The following is a 20719-nucleotide window of genomic DNA, read 5'->3' as shown; positions in this document are numbered from 1 at the left end:
GATAAGTAAATCCTTAAGAGGGCAATGGGAGAAAAATGACAAAACAGAAGAAACAAAATTACCTATGATCTGAAACTGATAAGCAAGGGCCCTCCTTAGGACATGTGGGTGACCCTGGAGCTTGAGGTTTAAGTAAGGCGGGGAGCTAAACTTGACAAGCCTAACCTAATTTGCAAAAGAACCTGGAGTTGGGCTGGAAAGATCCCAGGATTTCTGGGTCTTGGCACAGGAATCAAAAATACTCTTAGAAAACATACTAAATTTTGGCCCTAAAAATTTTCCTAGATTAACAAAATATATGTTAGGATCAAAGATTAGTACACACACAAAAGGAAGTAAATTTATCACAAGCTAGAATCACAGGAAATAAACAATAGATTTAGACATGCAAGACTCAGAATAGTTTGTTATAGAATATAAAGTAACCATAAAAATGTTTAAAATAGAAAATGAAATTACAAAAGTGAGCAAATATAAAACATTAAAAAACAAAAACAAAAAACTAGGCAGACTGCAGAAAGAACCAAATGAGACTTCTACAATTGCAAACCCAAATGTAAAAAAATAAACAAAAAAATTCATCAACTACTTAGGGGACAGGTAAAAAACAGACTAGATACAGCTCAAAAAAATGTAGTAGGGTGGTGAAAATGTTCTGGAATTACACTGTAGCAATGGCTGTACAATCTCACGAAATATACCAAAAACCACTGAACTGTACACTTTTTAAAAAGGGTGATTTTTATGGTATGTGAATTATATCTCAATTAAAAAGATGTAGTAAACTGGAGGACAGACTGAAATTAAATTGTTCCACAGAGACAAGGAAACAGATAATATGAAAAAGAGGTTAGGGGTAACAGAGAACAGAGTAAGAACGTTTACGTATAACTGAAATCTCAGAAAAAGAGTAGAGAGCACAGATGAGCAAAAATTATTTAAAGATATAATGGCTGAGAATTTTTCCAAATCAATGAAAGATATTACTCCACAGATACAGGAAGCACAAAGTATACCACACAGGGTATATAAAAATATGCACCTAGACATGCTCTAAAGAAATTACAAGGGACCAAAGACAATAAAATCATAAAACCATCCAGAAAAAAATTAAGATTATCCACAATCAGACTGACAGCAAATTCAAAAGCAACAACAGAAGGTAGAATATATGTGCTTCAGTGTGCTGAGCAAAGATACATTTTTACTTATATACCAAATGAAAATGTTTTTCAGAAATGATGAAATAAGGCATTTCCAGAAAACAGAGTTTACCACCAACGAATTAATCAAAAAAGAATTCTTAAAGCAGTATTTTGAAACCACGGATTGTGACCCATTGGTGCGTCATGGCGTTAAGTAGATTGTAACATGCATAAAAAAGAAAAAAATAGAAAAAATATAGTGTATTTCACATAAAGGTAAATACTGTCTTATAAAACATTTGTTTCAGTTGTGTGTGTGTGTGGTTGCAATACTAAACATATTTCTTGCTATGGACTTGCAAGTCACTGTTTCAACGATGTACTTTATAAAGAAAAGAAAAATGAAGCCAGAAAAATATCTGAAATACTAAAAGTGAATGGTAAGCAATGAAATTAATAAATATATAGAGAGTAACACCACCACCACCACCACCACCACCTACCTGGCAGGATGGAAAAGCGATGAAAGCAAAATGCTAGCTGACATAACCAGGTATAATGGGAGAGGGTGTTCAAAGTTCAAATGTTCTAGAGTCCTTCTAATGATTGAGATGGAGTTAACATTAGACTTTGTTAAATTAAATATAATTTGTATTAAAATCCCAAGGGTAATTATTAGAATAGAAATAGTAAAGGGGGAAGGAATAAGAAAACTTCTTTATAAAGAATGAACAGAAAGACACAGGAAAAAAATACAAAGATAGCAGAAACAGATTTATGAGTACAAGAAATGTAAATGTACTAAAAAACTGTTAGAAAAACAAAATCTAACTATACATGCTGATTATGAGATACCTCTAAAACATGAGGACTTTGAAAGTTGAAAGAAAGCTGGAGTAACTATATTAACATCCAACTGTTTTTAGACTTTAAGATAAAAAAAAAATTACTTGAGGCTGTGGTCAGTTATGGAGTTAAATATTATGAGGTTATCTTCCAAATACACTGCTCTGTTAATTCTGAAATGCCAACACAGTTATATTGGTTATCCATGAGTCTTAATGAGGTTCTGGCTCAAAATTGTGGGACTGACCCAACGAGGTGGTCCAACATACCTCAGCAGCTCCACTTAAAAACTAGATATCAAAAGACATCTCAAAGCAAGTTGAATATATTCATTTGCTATAAGGTAGCACAGAAGAATGAGAAAGAGAAAGGAATGAGAAATGATTTAATACTTGCTAGCCTTTTACAGCAGGGTAGATGCATTACTCTCACAATGAGTACCTCTTTTTAGTTAACAGACCTAAGAGAAGTCTCAATCCAAAGGCTTCTAAAATCGGCCTTTCTTCTATTCAGTGTTCTATCTTTTGGACACATTTTCAAAACCCTCTCTCCACCTTTCTCACAGGAGCTACTGAATCAGTAAGCAAGAAAAGGTTGCTGTATTTTGTGGAATGCCAGTATTAAACTATTTTGGACAAATTTATGAAAACAAGTGAATATAAAACACATTAAGATATCTGCCCTTCACAGTAATTTTCTCTAAGCACTGTGGGCAGTTTCATGTTGTCTGGCTGTTAAGCAACTTGTGGATATTCTTCCTTATCAGAGCTGGTTTCCCCAAGATAGAAATCAAAAAGTTTATTTCTCCAACCTCCCTTAAAACTAAGGTACAGACTATGATCTACCCTTTTCCTGTCAGATCCATCTACGAGACTTCGATTTAAAAGTGAGCAGTATGAAGTTGCAGGTACCAAGGAGAATTTATCTTCTAGTAATGGTGACTGCAGAAGCACATTTTAATTTTATCTTGGCTTTCACTTAATTCTACAGAACATCTTAATAACATTAATAAAGTGTGTGCCTGAAAATAGGGTACACATCTTCTTAAAAAGTACTCACAGAACATTCACCAAAAAAGACCGTATTAGGCTACAGAGAAAACTCTAATAAATTCCAAAAAGAAGAAATAACATAAGCAACATATACGACACAGTATAATGAAACTAGAAATTAACATTTCAAAAAAGGCCTTACTACAAATCTGAAACTGTACAACTTTTAGGAAAAAATTACAATGACTACACTATATATCAATATATACAGGCTACAACTGCAGCTGTGGCTCAAGAAAGACACACAGGTTTAACTACTTAAAGCAAAAAAATATAAACACAAATAAAGGCTACACTCTGGAGAAACTCTTATACAGGTACATGCATACCAGGAAATATGATTCCATTTAGATAAAGCTTTAAAAAAAAAGTAAAATAAAACGATACATGTTTAGGGCTACAAAACACGTTGTAAAACCATTTTAAAAACCTAGGGAAAATAAAAGAGTAGATAACACTTTCTAACTCATTCTATGAGACCAATATTACACCCTGATATAAGGACATCACAAGAAAACTAGAGTAATATCTTATGAATATAGATGCAAAAATCCTCAAAATGCTAGCAAACTGAATCCAGTAGCACATTAAAAGGATCATATACCATAACCACAACTAAGTAGGATTTATCCTAGGAATGGAAAGTTGGTTCAACATATAAAAATGAATCAATGCAATACACCATATTAATAAAGGGGCATGGGATTCCACATGACTTTTTCAATAGACGCAAAAAAAGCATTTTACAAAATCTAACCCTTTCGCTAACCTCTCCTGCTTTGTAAAGCTCAGAGATATAAACGGTTGTCTCCACCCTTGAAATAGGGACTAGAAAAACTACAATACATCATCACTCACTATTCTCTTGAAAGCATCAAGAAATTCATCATCTACCAGTGTATAAATGGCAAGGGTTATATATAAGAGGTTGAAATTTCCAACCAGAGTCATTATGGACCTAAAGAATTTACACTTTCCACTCATAGCAGGAATGCTTAGCTTAGGTATTAACATTTTAAAACCAGTTCCTATGAAGTTCTCAGGTCTTCAATTAAATACCTGAGGCTCTAGCAAAAGCACATATGGAATTGCCTCATAATTGCCTTTAAAATCCAAGATACAAGAAACTTTCACAGAGGATGAGATGATAATCAAAACTGCAAACCACAGGAGAAAAACCACTGTAAAAGTCAGAACATTTAGAATATTAAAAAAAAAAAAAAAAAAGGCAGAAATAGTAACCAAAAGGTAAAAAACAGGGCATTTATTAAAAAGGAAAAAAACAAGGCATACTGAAAAAACAATAAAGAGATACTTTATGAATTAAAAAAAAGCACTGATTCTCAATAAAGCTGTTTTTAAAAAAGTCACTGGTTTGTAATAAAACAGTATTTATAAATGTTAATTGCAGAATATAGGTGGTAAGTATATGGGTATTCACTGTACATACAGTTCTTTCCATTTTTCTGTATGCTCAACAGTTTTCATAATAAAGTATGAATAAATAAAGTTGAGGAAAGTATTAATGAAATGAAAAATAAGAAAATGGTAAGTTAGGTAAAGATGGAAGTGAATCCTCTATACTATCTTCTAGAAGTATTTTTTCTTTTACATTTAAATCTTTAATCTGTCTATAACTGATTGTTGTATAACATGAGGTTAAGAAGTCCAAATCTATTATTTCACATATGGGTAACCAACCGTCTTAGAACTTTTTATTGAAAAGGTTATTCTTTACTTCACTCATCTGCAATACCATCTTTGTCTTATCCAGTGGTCAAATATGTAAGGAAAGGTCTGTGTCTGGGCTCTCTTTTTTGTTCCATTGTTCTTTCCTTGTATTAATACCACATTGTCTTAATTACCATAGCTTCATAATAAATTTTGATAGCTGACAGGGCAAGTCTTTCTATCTTTTGATATTGATTGCATTAAATGTATAGAAAAATTTGGGGAAAGCAGATTTCTTTATAATACTGAATCTTCTAATTCATGAACAAATTATTAAAAATTTCACTTTTTATTCATTATTCTTTAATGCCTGTCAATGTTTTAGAACCCTTGCCCCAAGTCCACATCTCATTAGATCTATTCCTAAGTACCTCATATATATTTTTGCTATTACAAATGGTGACATTTTTGTAACCTTTACTAACTCTTGTGTACAGATATACAAATTCAATGATTTTGTACCTAGCATCCTGCTAAACTGTCATTAATTTGTGTGATTTATCTGTATATTCTTTTAGATATCTATATACATAAACATACCTGCAAACAAAAACAGTTTTATCTCTTCCATTCATCTATATTTATGTTTGCTTCTGCCTACCTTACTGTGCTGCTTAGGACCTCTGGCACAGTATTTAATAGAAACACTGACAGCAGGCATGTCTCATCTCAAAAGGAGAGCTTTCAACTTTTCAATATTAAGCATGATGTCTCCTACATGGTTTTGGTAGGCATTCTATCTGGTTAAGGAAAGTCCTTTATCAAGTTGGACAAGACTTTTCATCATGAATGAATGCCGAATTTCTTATATTGCTTTTATTTTTCTGCATCTATTGAGATGATCATATAATTTTTTCCCTTTAATCTCTTAACATGGCTGACTATATAATTAGATTTCTAGCATTAAAGCAATCTTGCATTCCTGGGATAACCTGGTCACATATCCTAAATTGGTCCTGGTGTTTGCTAGTGTTTGAAGATGCGCACCTGTGTTATAAATCAGTGTCATATAATTATCCTTCTCATACTATCCATAGCAGGACTTAGCATCCAGGTGGTACTAGTCTCTCATTAAATGAACTGGGAAATTTTTCTTCATTTTCAATTCTCTGGGAAGATAAGAAATTGCTGGTTAGGACTGAAGTTATTGCTTTTATGAATTTTAATAGAACTCACTAGTAAGGTTACTGAGATTTAAGGAAATTTTTTTTAACCCACACATTCAATTCATATAATAGTTATAGGATTACTAAAGTTTTCTATTTCTTTTTGAGTTCATTTTATTTCAACAAGTTGTTTTTTAGAAATTTGCTCACTTAAACCTAATTTTTACATCCAATGGAATAAAATTATTTTTTAGTGCCTGCTGCATCTGAAATGATTTTTCATTACTGATAGTGGTTTTCTATGTTCTTTTCTTTCTTAATATCATCACAAGTACATTTGGCTTTGTTGTTTCATTCATTTCTGTTCTTTATTATTTCTTTCCTTTTATATTCTTTGGGTTTATTCAACTATTCTTTCTTTCCTAAGAAAAATGTTTACTTCACTTATCTCCTGCCATTCTTTTTTTCTAACCTAAGTATTAAGGATATATATTTCCTATCAAACATCAAATTGCTTTAGCTTATCCTACAAGTTTTGATAAGTGGTGCTTTCATCTTTCAATTCAAACACAAGGATTTTTCTATTACCTTTTTTTAAATTGATTGCTTTATAGCCTGATTTCAGTTCTTTGAAATTTGTTGATATTTTGTTTATGACATAGGATATAGTAAAAATTTTTGTTTAAATAAATATTCCATGTATGTTTGAAATTTTTATTTTCAAAGTGATTGGGCACATAGTTCTTTATAACCATTAGGTGAAATTTATTAATTGGTCAAATCTTCCAAATATCTTTGCTGATATTTTCCCTCTACTTCTATCAAATACTGAGAGGTATATCAAAGTCTCCCACCATTGTGGTGGCTGTAACATTTCTCCTTGTAGTTGTCAGATTTTGCTTTATATATATACATACATACACACATATTTTTGCTTTACATATTTTTTATGTTAGAATAGACTTTAAAAGATAAATCTCCTTTCTCTTCCCACTTTAAGTATCATGACCAACTAGGCTTCTATAATGATAATCTTAGCCAAACCTGTTTCCTATCTTAAAATTTACCTATTTTTATGGTAGAGATTGGGCATACTACATCTTGAAAAACATGTTCCCTAGTCAGTCTTTTTGAAAACTAAATTATAACATGTTCTAAACTTTAGTTTTCTACAACTTAGCCCTTAAAAAGGAAAATACTGAAGTTCTCAATTTGTTTGTTCCTCTTAAAACGCCTCATACCTAAAAAAGGGCTTATCAATAGGTATCGAGCTCTCAAAGAACTCCTAACAATATTTACTACTGTTACTATCTACTGTGTACCAGGCATTGTATTTTCAAGCACTAATGAAATCTTCCCAACAGACTTATGAAGTGGGTATTATTATCTCTTTAGTTTTTACAGAGGCAATAAATAAGAAAGTAACAGAAACTTGAGATCTACTACTAATCACCACCGAATGTCAAACAAATGCTGTCATTAACAGAGATTCTTTTCATCAAAAATGATTATCTCTTTTAGTGTGAGCACTACACATGCAAGAAAGGTTTCATTTAAGTACCTTGTACTTCTGTCTCAATTCTTCCGTGTCTTCTTTTTCCACTTCTAGGACACGGCGCCGTTCGGTAGCATCTTCGGCATAATCGAGCTTAACAAAAACAGATATATATATTAGTCTTAATTCCTGAAGTACCTCCAATTAGCTATTTTTAAAAAGTCATGTGCACAACTACAGTGCTGTATGAAAATAAATAACTGTAATTTTGCTCAGCAACCTCTTGCTTTATTGTTACCCCACAGAGAAAACAGCATGCAAAATAGTTCATTAATCCTTTCATGCATGTGGTTCGCAATGGGCATATTTTTTGATGATAATAGACTTTAATTCAGTGATGCCAAAAAATTAGGAGTAAATGGAGAAAATATTTTAGGCAATGAAAACAAGATATTACAGCTGTACACAGCCATTGACATGAGCACTAGGGTCTCGGTTTAAGTCTGATCTTGCCTTGCTGCATAATCCCGGGCAAACCACTAAACTTCTTCATGCCCCTATTAAACAAGGGTTATTATCTGCCACCTACCTGCCTCAAAGGCAGCACTAAATAAAAATGTAAAATATATTCTAAAATTTCCAAAGAAAAATATTAAAATTACATTCTAATAAACATATTTTTGCATTAGCATCTGAATTTGGAATTAGTATCAATTTTAAATATCCCATAAAATAAGTGAGCTAAGGAGATCAATTTACCTCCATTTCCATGCGACCCATGCCCATGACATCATACTTGACAACAATTGGAATGGGATCTGTTCTCCCTGTAACAGGAACACATAATCAAGGTAAGATGTGAAGCTAAGCCAACAGCTCACTTTATATATTGGGTTTTGGGTGGTTAGAGATCTTGCCTTGGAGTGCAGAGACCAGAAAGCTACAGTGAACCAAACACAAGCCATTCTCACAGCTTACAACCAAACCTACCTCTCCCAGTTTAAACCTGACTAACCACCTTGATTGACTTTCCAGTTGAGGATAATTCCAGATTACTACAGCAAAATTAAATAATGCAAAGCACTTCTAAGCATTGGCACCAAGAGGTTTAAAATAACTTTTCATCAAGTATCACTTTACTCTTACTGTCCACTGACATCCTCCCACACATACTTTTAAAACTGGTAATAAATATCAAAACTGACATGCTTAAATCAAAAAAGCACAGTTTTAAACATGATACAGAAAAACTCTGTAACTGCAACTTAGTATGTTTAATATATATTTTGTTTTCAAAAGATGCTTTATAGTTAAGTGGGACCATGAAAAATTTAAATAAAAAGCAACAGTTAGTTGCCCTTAGGAACAAAGAAGAGTTTTTCTTTTGAACTGGTGCCCTGAGGTCCCATTTTCCAGAGTGGATTTAACACTGGCTATGGCAATCGGTAAGCTGTGAAAAGGACTAGTTGCGAAGAAAATTGACTTTAAACTAATTGATCTATGCTGGAGATTTTTAAAAATATATATTTAATCCACTCATAACCAGCCAAACAAAGCAAAATGGGGCAGACAAGCACTTTACTACCACAGCTGTTTTACATCACAACTTGCGCTGTTTATTGTGATGTAAGCCCACTGAAAAGAGGACTTACCTTATCCGTTGTACACCTTTAGTGAAAAAACACAATGTTTACTTCCCTCATCATTTCACTCAGGCTGGTGTAAACAATTGTTTTTTGTTTTTATTATACACACATATATATTATACCCTTGGGCTAAAAGTTGAGTTTTATCAGGCTAAATGTGAGGTGTCACTAAAACCAAATTAAAAAGCAATAAAAAATGCCATGATCATGACTGGATTGGGTCATGGAGAATAAAAAAGAAACTGTTTCAAAGTGACCGGCAATCACTTATATCTAGTTGCTCTATTATTTGTGGGATTACTTTTTAATCCTTAAAAAATAATAAAAAATAAATTCAGAAGTTTAACTACTTATCACCAATATCTCATTATTTTTAAACAATAAAGAAGATAATTAGGAATAATTATCATAGTGAAAAAATGTTTAAGTAAATAAAGAACATCTCATGCCAGAAAAAAGAAAAAAGTTCTAAAATACAGCCTGTTTTTGGATACCATCAAAAACTACCAGTTAAAATGAAAATGCACTACTACCTTATGCCCAATGGTATAATAAATAAGCAGTGACTGCAATCTTTAGCAAAAGGACCAAATTAAGACAGGTTATAAAAATGACTTCCTAGGTGCAGCATCACTTTCATAACGTCTCAATCAGGGATTTACTGGTAATAACAAATGGTCCAATGAAAGAATTGGGGGCGGGGAGGGGGGGAATGACAAAGAAATTTACTTTTTTTGGTATCTTTTTGATCTGTCAAAATTTGTTATTTAAGAATCAAGAAAGTTTTGGTACAAATTCATTACCTCTGTAAACCCCTGTTTATAAACTCTGCATTAGTACTTTTGCCTTCTAAGGCAGTCAAAGTTTGTTTTAATTTATTTAAAAATTGCAGTAGCAAGTGCTAGTGCCCATTACATTGTGGGGAAATCAAGGTTTTGACCGTATTAGAATTTAATGTTTTAACTGATTTTATTTTTGGCAGTTCTAACACAAACAGATATATCCCTTCTTAACATTACCCTTTAATGAACAAGGATCAGACAAGTTGCATAAGGAAAGGAAAGGAAAATGAAAAAGACCAAGCAGAAGGATGAAGGCTACAACAGAGAAAGTAAGCCTAACATATTGGTGCACTGATGACAAAAGGAGTAATTCAGTCTGAAAATAAAAAATTACCACTGCTAAGTTTACCATCACCACAACAAGTCCAGGATCATAATGCTGTAAAAAAGAAACACCATTTGTTAGGCAGAAACCATTAGGGTAGGAAACAGGCCTTCTAGCAGGCAGACAGGATGGGGTAAAGTAACAATTGGGCTTTGTCCCTCCCCCAATTTCAGCTGGGGACAGAGGAAGGACAGACACTTCGTGCTACAGTAGTTATTTTCATACTAGTTGGACCAGGGTGTGAGATTTTTGAACTGCTATTTGAGAACATGAATAATCTCCTCTTTAATAATACAGGGGGTGGGGGGAGGTGTTAGTTTAAAGTGAGAGAACTACCTCTAGCTTCCAATCTCTTGTTTAACTACTCATTCTGGTAAATCAGTATTTGGGGCCCGAGAAATAACATCAAAGACGGTCAGATCAACTAGACAGTGATTAAGCCATTTGCTTCACTAAAAGAACTCTAAGAGGATTTAAGGAGGAGTAGGGGAGTCATAAAGACCTTGCTAATATATATATAGCTTATATATAATATAAAGTAAATATATTATATATATAGCTTATATATAATATATATATTAAGTAAATATATAATATATATTATATATATATATATTAAGTAAAAGGTCTGGAAAATAATCTTAGATCTTCAGTGCTTGGAAAACTACATGTATCTGAGTTCTACTACAAATGAATAAAACTTGAATTAGCTTTTCTTAGAACTATGTTTTCTTTTAATGAAGTCTTCCCAGGCCCACCAACATCTTTCTGCACACAACAAAGCCAAGCTTTGAAGGAGACCAGAAACTCCAGAGAAAGTGGCATCAAAAGGGCTGTCACATTTATAGTTAGTCCACTCAGAGGTAAGTCACAGAAAAACAGTTTGGCTTTAAAAACTATCTGAAGGTGACATTACTGCCCAGGCCAATTAATAACTTCTTTCCATTATTAAAGAGGTTCCAGACCAAGGGAAAAAAATCTCAGTGGGAAAAGACACCAAACAATACATACATGAAGAGGTTGTAGCATTAAAAAAAAAATCCCCTCAATTTATTGTTGTGATCAATGATAATCCTATCATAAAGAACACCACTGTGGAATACCTAAAATAACAACTGCTCAGTATGATGAATTTCTAAAAGGTAAGTAGTGTAAGAATATTTGTTAATGATATTCTCTAAAAACTCAACTCCTTTTTAAAATAAACTGAACTATATCCATGTTCCCTATTTCTTGGTTTCTTTTAGAAGGGGCAAATATTTCTTAAAATCCATTTAATTAAGAACTTTTTGTTGTTTATTTCACTCCAAAGAGGGCAACTTCAACCAAAACACTAAATACTTTCCTTAAAGGAAATTATCTTGCTCAGCTAAAGATCTACGGATACTGTGACTATGATCTGGCCAAATGGAGAAGGGAAAGAAAAACAAAAATACCAAATCTAGACTGTGCCAATACTGTATTCATATGATGGGAAAAAAAAGTTGATATTCACATTTTAAAATCAAAACTTTAAATATATATAAATATGTTGTACAACTAAAACTAATAATGTATATCAATTATACCTCAATAAAAAAATGTTTGAAGAGAAAAAAATTTTAAATGTTTCATTGACCAATTAGAATTGTACTTTCTATATTTTAAAGGCAGTTTTACTTCTACAATGACAAAAATGCATCATATATGCATCTCTTGCTAAAATGAAGATATTACGACTTATCGTAACTGAAGAGAGAATAAGGCCAAATACAAAAAACCACTGATTGCCTATAGCCACCCTGTTTCTGAACAATCCCTCATGAATCAGTTTTGATTTTAAAACAGTTAAGGATACACTAACCTACAGAATTAACCCCAAAACTGGACTTCAGAGAAGATACTTTTTTGAGAAACACTATTTATAAAGAGATAAAATCCAGGAACAGAACAATTGGAGAAAAAGAACCACCAAAATTTGATAAGTCACACATCAGAAACAAAAGACATAAGACTTCCTTAAAGAAATAAATTAGAAAAAAACAAACAAAAAAAGAAATTAGAAAAGATTCCAAAGTGATTAAAACACTGGTTGTATAGTCAATAGATTAAGAACACAATTTATCTTTGCTGCCTATCCTCTGAGATTCATTCAATGAATATTACAAATATTTATTGAGTTGCTACTACATACCAGGCACTGTTAGAAAGCACTGGGCATATGGCAGTGACGAAAACAAAGTTCCTATACCCCATGAATTATCAATAATTAGAAAAAAAATCTTACTACTTTAAACTTCTGGCATGGGGGTGGGGGCGACAGTACATTTGTGTAGCCAATGCATATCATATATATAGTTCAAAAGCTTAAAAATGTCAGAAGCTGTCATTTAAAGATGTCTAACATCATTTTTAAAGCCTAATAAAGCAGAAATAAAAGCACCAAAAAAAGTCACCAGAGTCACAAAATCTACTTCCAAAAGGCAATTAAACTGATAAAGACCAAGAACCCGACCTGACATCTTTAAATCTATTTCTCACTTTAAGCAACTCAAATATATATATATATATGAAAATCAATAATACAAAATGATGGTGACTATTCTTTGATTTGTGAAACTAACCAAAATAGGTCTCTACAGTAAGCTATGTTAGTATGTTTAAATATAATTTCATTTATTAAAATGATTATATACAACTTTGAGAAACACTTACTGAGTAAAAAGTGGTACATCTATTTCCAAATCAAAGCTTCATTTTTGCAAATTTCTCCTAAAAATGACAGTCTTTAGCATAAAAACAATGATTACTTTTAGCATCATTTAGATATTTTTTCTTAGTAACTGTAACATGATATATACTATCTCTCAGAAACACTCACTGGAAACATCAAGCACATTAATTATTCCCTGTAGAGTTTCTACATTTTAAAAAAAAGAAAAGACTTCCTACTCAGAATTGAAGTTCTCCTGTATTACAAAAACTATATTCTTGCCATATAGCCTGTTTAGTGATATATAGAACCAGATTAATTTGATTTCCAAACACAGATGTTTTCTAAGGGCACAGAAGTTTAAATGTGACCTAAAGAAATCTCCATCTTTCCATCTTTTCAAAGTATCAGAACTGGCTTTCTAGGATAAAATAGTTCAATTTTAATCAGATAACCCAATATATTAATAAACAGGGACAGAGAAGGAGCAAGAAGGCTTTAGTAAAAGTGTTATGGAATCAGAATGTTAATTAAGCCTGGAAAGGATAGCTCATCCAAGAATGACATGATATACTCAAGACTAGGTAGATGTAATAAAGGGAATTCAGGATGCACTTTCAATTGAAAAAGAAAAATAACATAAAGGAAATCATACTTTTACTCCAGATAAGACTGTTTGGGCTAAAAGTTATATCAACTCATTGAAGAAGGTTGTCTCATGCTAACCATTATGCTAAAAACAATTCATTTCTTAAATAAGAAAACCAAGTTAATATATACACATCCAGAGTAAAATAATCCAAAACATGAGACTTGGGGGAAAAGGAAAAAAATGTTAGGTCCCTAGTTAAAAACACATGGCTATATTATAAAGATAGCCATGTCTCAAAAAAATATGCAAGCTATTATAAAAAAACATTTGCGTTTTGCATTATTGTTCATTAGAAGCTTGTTCAATTTGTTTTTATCTATCATCACTCCTCAACAGTCAAGGAGAAGCAGGCATCGAACGTTTAAGGAGTTATATAGACTTAATGGTCTAAAGTTCATTTCAATTCTTAAGTTTGAAGAATGGAAAATATGTGAGTAAAAAATATTTGGAGGTGTTGTGTACATAGTAGCCAGTTCTGTGGTACTGCAATAATCCAATGCCTTCTTACAGTTATATTGTCTCTTACTGGTTAAGTTTTCTATAACAGCACTGTGAATTTTTTACTAGCTCAGGATCACTCTATAACCCTAAAAAGATTTTCCAGCTTCGTTTAAACTGCTCCTTTACTTTCCACATTAACCCTCTCCCCCAAGTCACTTTTAATTATTTCCTTTCTACATATTTCTAGATAGTCTCTTAAGCTGAGATACAAAATCTCAGTTCTTCAGTAAGCAGCTTCTCCTGTAAAATGGAGATACTAGCCTCACTTTCAGGACTGGCACCCAGATCAAAAGAGCTAACAGAAGATGCTTTATAAACTACAAATCACTTTATAGGATGTTGTTAAACTCTAATCCAGTCATCTCCTTAAGGCTTCAGAAAATTAAAAAAATCAATTTGTTTTACTTTCATTTCCAAATGTAGCATTTTCAAAAATACCTTAAAATGAAAGATATTCTAAAACAGAAGCTGTAATAAAGCCTAACAATTTACATAAAATTTGGTGATGATGAAGCAACTCTATTGACAGATGAAGAAAATTATTATCCAGAATCAATAACCAAAGTATTATCCAAAAATCTTTACCGTATATCATCACATTAACAAAATGAGTAACTACTGGATTTGAAAAGCAATGTTACTCAAATAGTAAATCCAAGTCAAGAGAATGAATTTAAAGAAGCATAATTTTAGTAAGACCTCTCCAAATTAAACATACAGTACAAATCATCTAAGAAAATAAATTTATCCTAAGCAAAACAGAACAAATTTAAATACTGTTTAAATGTTTACTATTTTACTATTATTGTCACCTGGAGGAAGACAACATTACCTATGTATGCATACTAAACAGGAAGTATTAAGCTATGGTATGTCAAATTTGTAATAGATGAAGTCCAAGTAGAATGTCAGTAAATTCAGAAAGCAAGTAGACTGAAATAACTCAAAATCCCCCTTATTTCTTTTGGAGTCTCTGCTAAGAGCCCAGAGATCATCAACCCAAGAAATTTTCTTTTCCAGTTCTATAGTCTATGATTCCATAGAGCTTTAAACGTACTTCTGTCTCCTCTTAGTTCTTATTTATCCAATATCAGTTAACTAGTAAATTTTTATATTTTTAACTATTTCCACTTGATTGGACTATTTATTCTATTTACAAAAAAATTACTATCACTATTTTATATTGCTCATTTTAAAAGTTTCTTCAACACTCCACTTTCTTGCCTAAGAAACCAGTTTCTACATAAGCCAGTTTCATTTTAATCATATAAATTAACCTAGGGCAAGAAGTCCATACGTAACAAAAAGGAAACAATGTAAATCAGGCTAAGGATAAAACTATAAAGAAAAATAAATAGTATTATACTTATTTCGGACCAAAAATGACTACACATTTTGGATGAGTAAAAGAACTAACCATCAATCCTACTTGCTATAATGAAGATAATTTTCTTAGAAACCTATTTTATTCATAAGGTCCAAAGCATATTATTTGAGGAGTTTGATCAAAATGTTAACTTCCTGAATCCCATTCCAGATCTGCTGAGTTGTGCCTGTTGGGAATCTACATTTTAAACAAGCATTCAAGGTGATTCTGCTGCTCACAAAAGGTTGAGAACCACAAGTCTAATAGAAAAAGCACTAGAGGTCAGAAGACTTGTGCTATAAAAATAGCTCCTATCCTAAGTGGTTTGATCATGGATAAACACTTAAGATTTTTCAATCTATTAAGTGGCATCATCTCCCACTCTTACCTATTGGAGTGGAAATGAGATGGTATACAGATATAAAACATATATATCTTCATGTTTAATTCCAAAAACAACACCCAAATCTTTTTAAAAATGTGGATGGGTGTACTGAGGGTATAGCGAGGTCACACTGCTTAATAGCTGCAGAGCTTGAATTTAAACCCAGCCAAATTTCAAATGAGGCCACAAAGTAGTTACATGTGGGTCAAATATATGTTTTGTTTAGTTTATTTCAGATGTTTTGTTTATCCAAGATTTTAAATTTTGGGCCAACATTTATCAGAAAATTTCACAAGAAAAATCTGGATTTCTGGTTTCTTTTAAAAAGTTCAGAAGTTCTGACAATGCCTGAGACTGTATTCCTATATGGCAACAATGAGCAGGAGTTAACTCACACTACTTCCAAATGTCTCCCACTCAGGGGCTTCAACTGCATGTTACTAACTGGCCTCAACAGGTATCAGTGTTTGCAACTCCTACTCCAAAGTCTACGTTATTTGCTCCTTCCTTCTGAGCTTCCACTGGATTTTCTCTCTGTCATTTGCTAGCTATTTACTTTACAGGTTTGGGAAGGCTCAGTGAGAGACAAAAGACTGAATTTAAAACTAATAAATCATATATGTACATGAAAGAATATTATTTTGTTCTTTTCTAAATGTATAACCAATTTTTCAAATTTTGGTAGCTTTTTTTAATGAATAGTCTCTTTTTTAGCGTTTTTCTTTAATAAAACAGGTTTCTGGTAAAAACATTTTTTAAAGTTCTTAGGTTTACATCTGGTCCTACTTTAAAATATCAGTGCTTCTTATGGAAGAATGAGGAGATTCCACGTGTCAACAAAGTTAGGCAGATGTGATACAGTTGCTTGCTTCCTTATTTTTACAATCTGAGATTTCTCATTTATTATATCATTCAAGAAATAAACTGAAATTCTAAGTGTTTGATTTTCTATTAAGCCCCCACTGTATTTACCTTTAACTTCACAATTATATCATTAATACTGTATTACATTTATTTGTTACATTTGTCTTCCTATTAAACATGAGCCTCTGGAGGGCAGAGACTGTATCTTGTTCACTTGTTCATCCTTGAACTTTTAAGACTAGGTACAGATCTGGCACATTTTAAAGATTCAATATATGTATGCAGAATAAAAAAAATATGGAAAGTAACAAGAAGTACACATAACTGCACAGCAATTATTATCATTTAGGAAATTATACAAAATTATTAAAAATGCCACAGGAGATAAAGAAAGTATAAGAAAAAATAAGGGAGGAAATTATAGTATGAGACAGAAGTTACATAATTTTCTTTTCCCCTGGAGACCAATTATCAACCACCACTAAAAATATGGCCAAGGTTCTTATCCCTCAATCTAGCCTCAAGTTTCTAGTGAATATATACAAACCTGTATTGATCATAGAGAATATGTATAACTTCAAGTGCCCTAAAGAAAAGATATCACATTCAGAGCTATCTCCAATTTTTTTGGCCAGAGTAACAACTGTATATTTCAATTCTGTAGTACTTGTATTTCTCACCACCACATCTTTCTAGGAAACAGAAGTGAGCCACCACAGAGTTTAGATCCATTACAGCATACTAATTAAAAGCATAGGTTTTGGCACCATTATTCTACCACTTATTTGTTATAAGATCTTGGGCAGAGTGTTGCTCAGCATTTTAACCTCCTCATCTGTAAAACAGGAATGGTACCTACCAGAAAAAGGATTTAAGTTAGATAATCCATATGCAAAAGCACTCAGTAAACACTAAATAAATGCTAGCTATTACAAAGGATTAACACTAAACCCAGTAAACAAGCGCTTGCTAGCTGGACCTTGCATAAGTTGTCTGTACACTGTGTTTCATAATTGTTCTATCGTTCTTCATATCTATACCTTTTCCATTTCCCTTTGCTATCATTCATACCCAGACAACTTTCTAAATGGTTTTCCATCTTCATTTTCAGACATACTTTGACTAGACTAGTTAACTCCTAGTTCAAATGTCCTGGTTGGTATAATTGAAAGAACAATAGATCACAAATCAGAGAATTTGAGATTGAGTTTCAGCACTACAATTAAGACGTTTTGGAAACTTAAATCTAAATTTCTTCATCTGTAAAATGAATTTCAGATTAAATTATCTTTAGTATCTTGCTATAAAGTCTATACCTCTTCTCTGATCAAAAAGTGCCTTTGGCTTACAAAATAAAGTTCCAAATTGGAGCAGCCTTAAAGCCTTCTACATTCAGTATGGTAGTTAACATGGGTTTGGGTGTCAGAAAGACTGAGGTTTGAATTCTGATACTGTCATTTATTTACTGGCAACTTACTGAAATAAACTTCTCTAAACCTCAGTTTCTTCTTCTACAAAATGGGAATAACAGTAATTATCTCACAGACTCGTAAGAATTAAATATTTGTTATAACAGTTTTTTCTTTTTTATCTCCTAAAACAAATGGCAAACTTTGCAAAAGTAAAGGCGGTATCTCATAATGTTATGTATACTCTTTATTATGGTCTCTTGAACACAGTAAGTGTTCAATAAATGTGCAAGTAATTCCATGTAATTCTTCACGACTGCCTCTTTTCAAGTAATCTACCTTGATAATGTCTAATCTGCTTTTATAACTGATTCACTCTTTTCTTAGTAAAAAAAAAAAAAAAGGCACTAGAATGATAAAACAGCCTTCTATATGTACTTGTTCTATATCTTCATTTGAAAATTTTGCCACTTATTTTCTGGTTATTTTACCATGAATTTAACATACATTTAATATTTTCTGATGTATTCTTTAAATGTGACAATCTCTGTACTGAGAAACAAGTAGTCTATATAGCATCTAAGTTCACCCATTTCCCCTTTTCTTCTCCACCAATCCCCTTCCCTTTCTAGTCTAGCCAGAAAACCTGAACCTCTTATTTGAAGACTGCCAATTCCGACTAATTTTGTTTACTAACTAGGCTTCATCTCTTTTGTTTATATTAACTAAATTCCATTAAGAAGGTCAAAGGTTCTATAGAATCTGTATCTTACTAAATTTGATACATGAATTACTAAAATTATGCTTGCCTTAGGCAACTGTATAAAGACTGCAAGGCTCATTTAATTAGCAGGGAACAGAGGCCATTATAGGCTCCTTCGGCTAGACCAGCTCCAAGTGTAACTAAGCCTTTCTGATAATCCATACTTTTGTGGTTTGGGAGAGCCCCATGTCTGCTGTATTCCCAAACCTACTTTTATTTTCAGTTATCAGCTTTTCCTGCCAATTATAACTATAATGCCATTAATAAGATGCACATGATTTTACCTTTACTAAAATATGAAAGTCTTAGAATCAATGAATATGATAAGACTGTTTCCAATCTTTTACCACAATGATATAATGAATAACCTCAATCATACATTATTTTGTGCATTTCAAGAATAAGTTAAGGATAAATAATTAGAAACAGAATTGCTAGATTCAAAGATACATGCATTTTAATCTTTAATCCAAACTGTTCTCCATAGTGGTTTACCAATTTATATTCTCACTAGCTATGCTGTATCTCTTTCTCAGAATCTGACCAGGTTTTTTTTTTTTAACCTTTTCCAATTCAACAAATGAAAAATGGTATCTAGTAATTTAATATGCGTACTTCTATTACGAGAAGGATTGAGAAGATTTCCATATGCTTAAAGGTCATTTGCATTACTTTTCTATAAAGTGTTCATATCATTTCCCTTTTTCTATTCAGGTTGTCTTTCACATACTGATAAATACATAAAGAAAATTTCTTTGTAATGAGATGTTACAGATATTTCTCCCAGTTTGTTATTTATTTTTACTTTATTTATGCTGAAACAAAGTCAAATTTATCCTTTTTAAATGGCTTCTGGGTTTGGGGTTAACAGAAAAGTTTTCCTCATTCCAAGATGATTTTTAAAATAACTATATCCCATTGTTCATGTTAATAATTTTGATTTCACTTTTTACATTTAAATATTTTATTCATCTGGAATATATTTTAAGTATGATAGTGGAGATCCGACTTCTTTTTTCTGCATTGCAATTGAATTGTCCCAACACCACTATTTAGTGACTGAGGCTTCTTTTCGAAATTTTAAGTTCAGGCTTAGAAGTGGCATTAACTAATGCTCTCAAAATTAGGGGCTTAGGGATCCTAAAACTTAAATGCATATAGCATTAAAAGCACAGATCTGGGAGTCAAATATCTAGTGCATATTAGCTACTACTGGGTAGAGATATTAATTCCCATTTGTTGCTGAGAATAATTTGGTGATGTTAACTTGTCCCTTTACTTAAAGTAAGTGGCATAACCAAACTCAAACCCAAATTTTGTTACCAAATGCTGCTCACAATACCTTCATACCCTACACACCAAAGACTTTTACACAAAAATAAATGAGAATCCCTATTCTCAAGGAATTTAAAGCAATCTGTCAATTAAATATTCAGATTGATCACATACTTAATTCTAAGCACAGAAGAAATATGTAATATAAAAACATGGTCTCTGGTCTCAAGAAACTTTCATAGGTCTACGATAGTTAAAAAAGCAAGAATTTGGAGACTGGAAAATAATCTTGAAGGGCAGGAACAATGCTTTATCTACTTTGTCCATGGCTTATGATATTTACAGCCAGAACATATTATTAACTCAATAAACATTTGTTGGTTGTCTTATTGATTGAATCTTATAGACAGAGTGAGATATGAAATAGTATCAGACCCCATTCATTTTTCTCAGGGGCTAAACTTGTTTGTGACCAAAAAAATCAGCCAAATCATCAAGTAGCTCTTAGACAATATAACAAAGTACAAGCATCACTTCTGGGCTATACCTACTGACTGAATATATTTCACAGTAGATTTTTAGCTACATTCTATTCCTTTGCAAAGTTACCAGGTTATAAAACAA

At 32.2% G+C, this 20719-nt stretch overlaps 1 protein-coding gene across 5 annotated transcripts in view; it reads right to left on the bottom strand.

Annotated features, from left to right (window-relative positions):
• The window catches only part of GPATCH8 (G-patch domain containing 8), a 73161-nt gene that overhangs the window by 21657 nt on the left and 30785 nt on the right, over positions 1–20719 (bottom strand). For 3 of the 5 annotated variants that reach the window (XM_011377151.2, XM_023521511.1, XM_023521512.1), the window contains 2 exons: positions 8135–8202; positions 7442–7528 (listed from right to left, as the gene is read on the bottom strand). In XM_011377151.2, the coding sequence (XP_011375453.1) occupies positions 7442–7528; positions 8135–8202 (155 nt within the window). Of the gene's footprint in view, positions 1–7441; positions 7529–8134; positions 8203–10197; positions 10243–20719 lie in introns of all 5 variants that reach the window. The other 2 variants (XM_011377152.2, XM_023521514.1) reach the window with 1 other exon arrangement.

Source organism: Pteropus vampyrus, unplaced genomic scaffold (assembly GCF_000151845.1).
Source record: "Pteropus vampyrus isolate Shadow unplaced genomic scaffold, Pvam_2.0 Scaffold306, whole genome shotgun sequence".
In the NCBI taxonomy this organism is placed as follows: domain Eukaryota; kingdom Metazoa; phylum Chordata; class Mammalia; order Chiroptera; family Pteropodidae; genus Pteropus; species Pteropus vampyrus.
The sequence above is the reverse complement of the archived record's forward strand: the minus strand, read 5'-3'. Positions and strand labels throughout refer to the sequence as shown.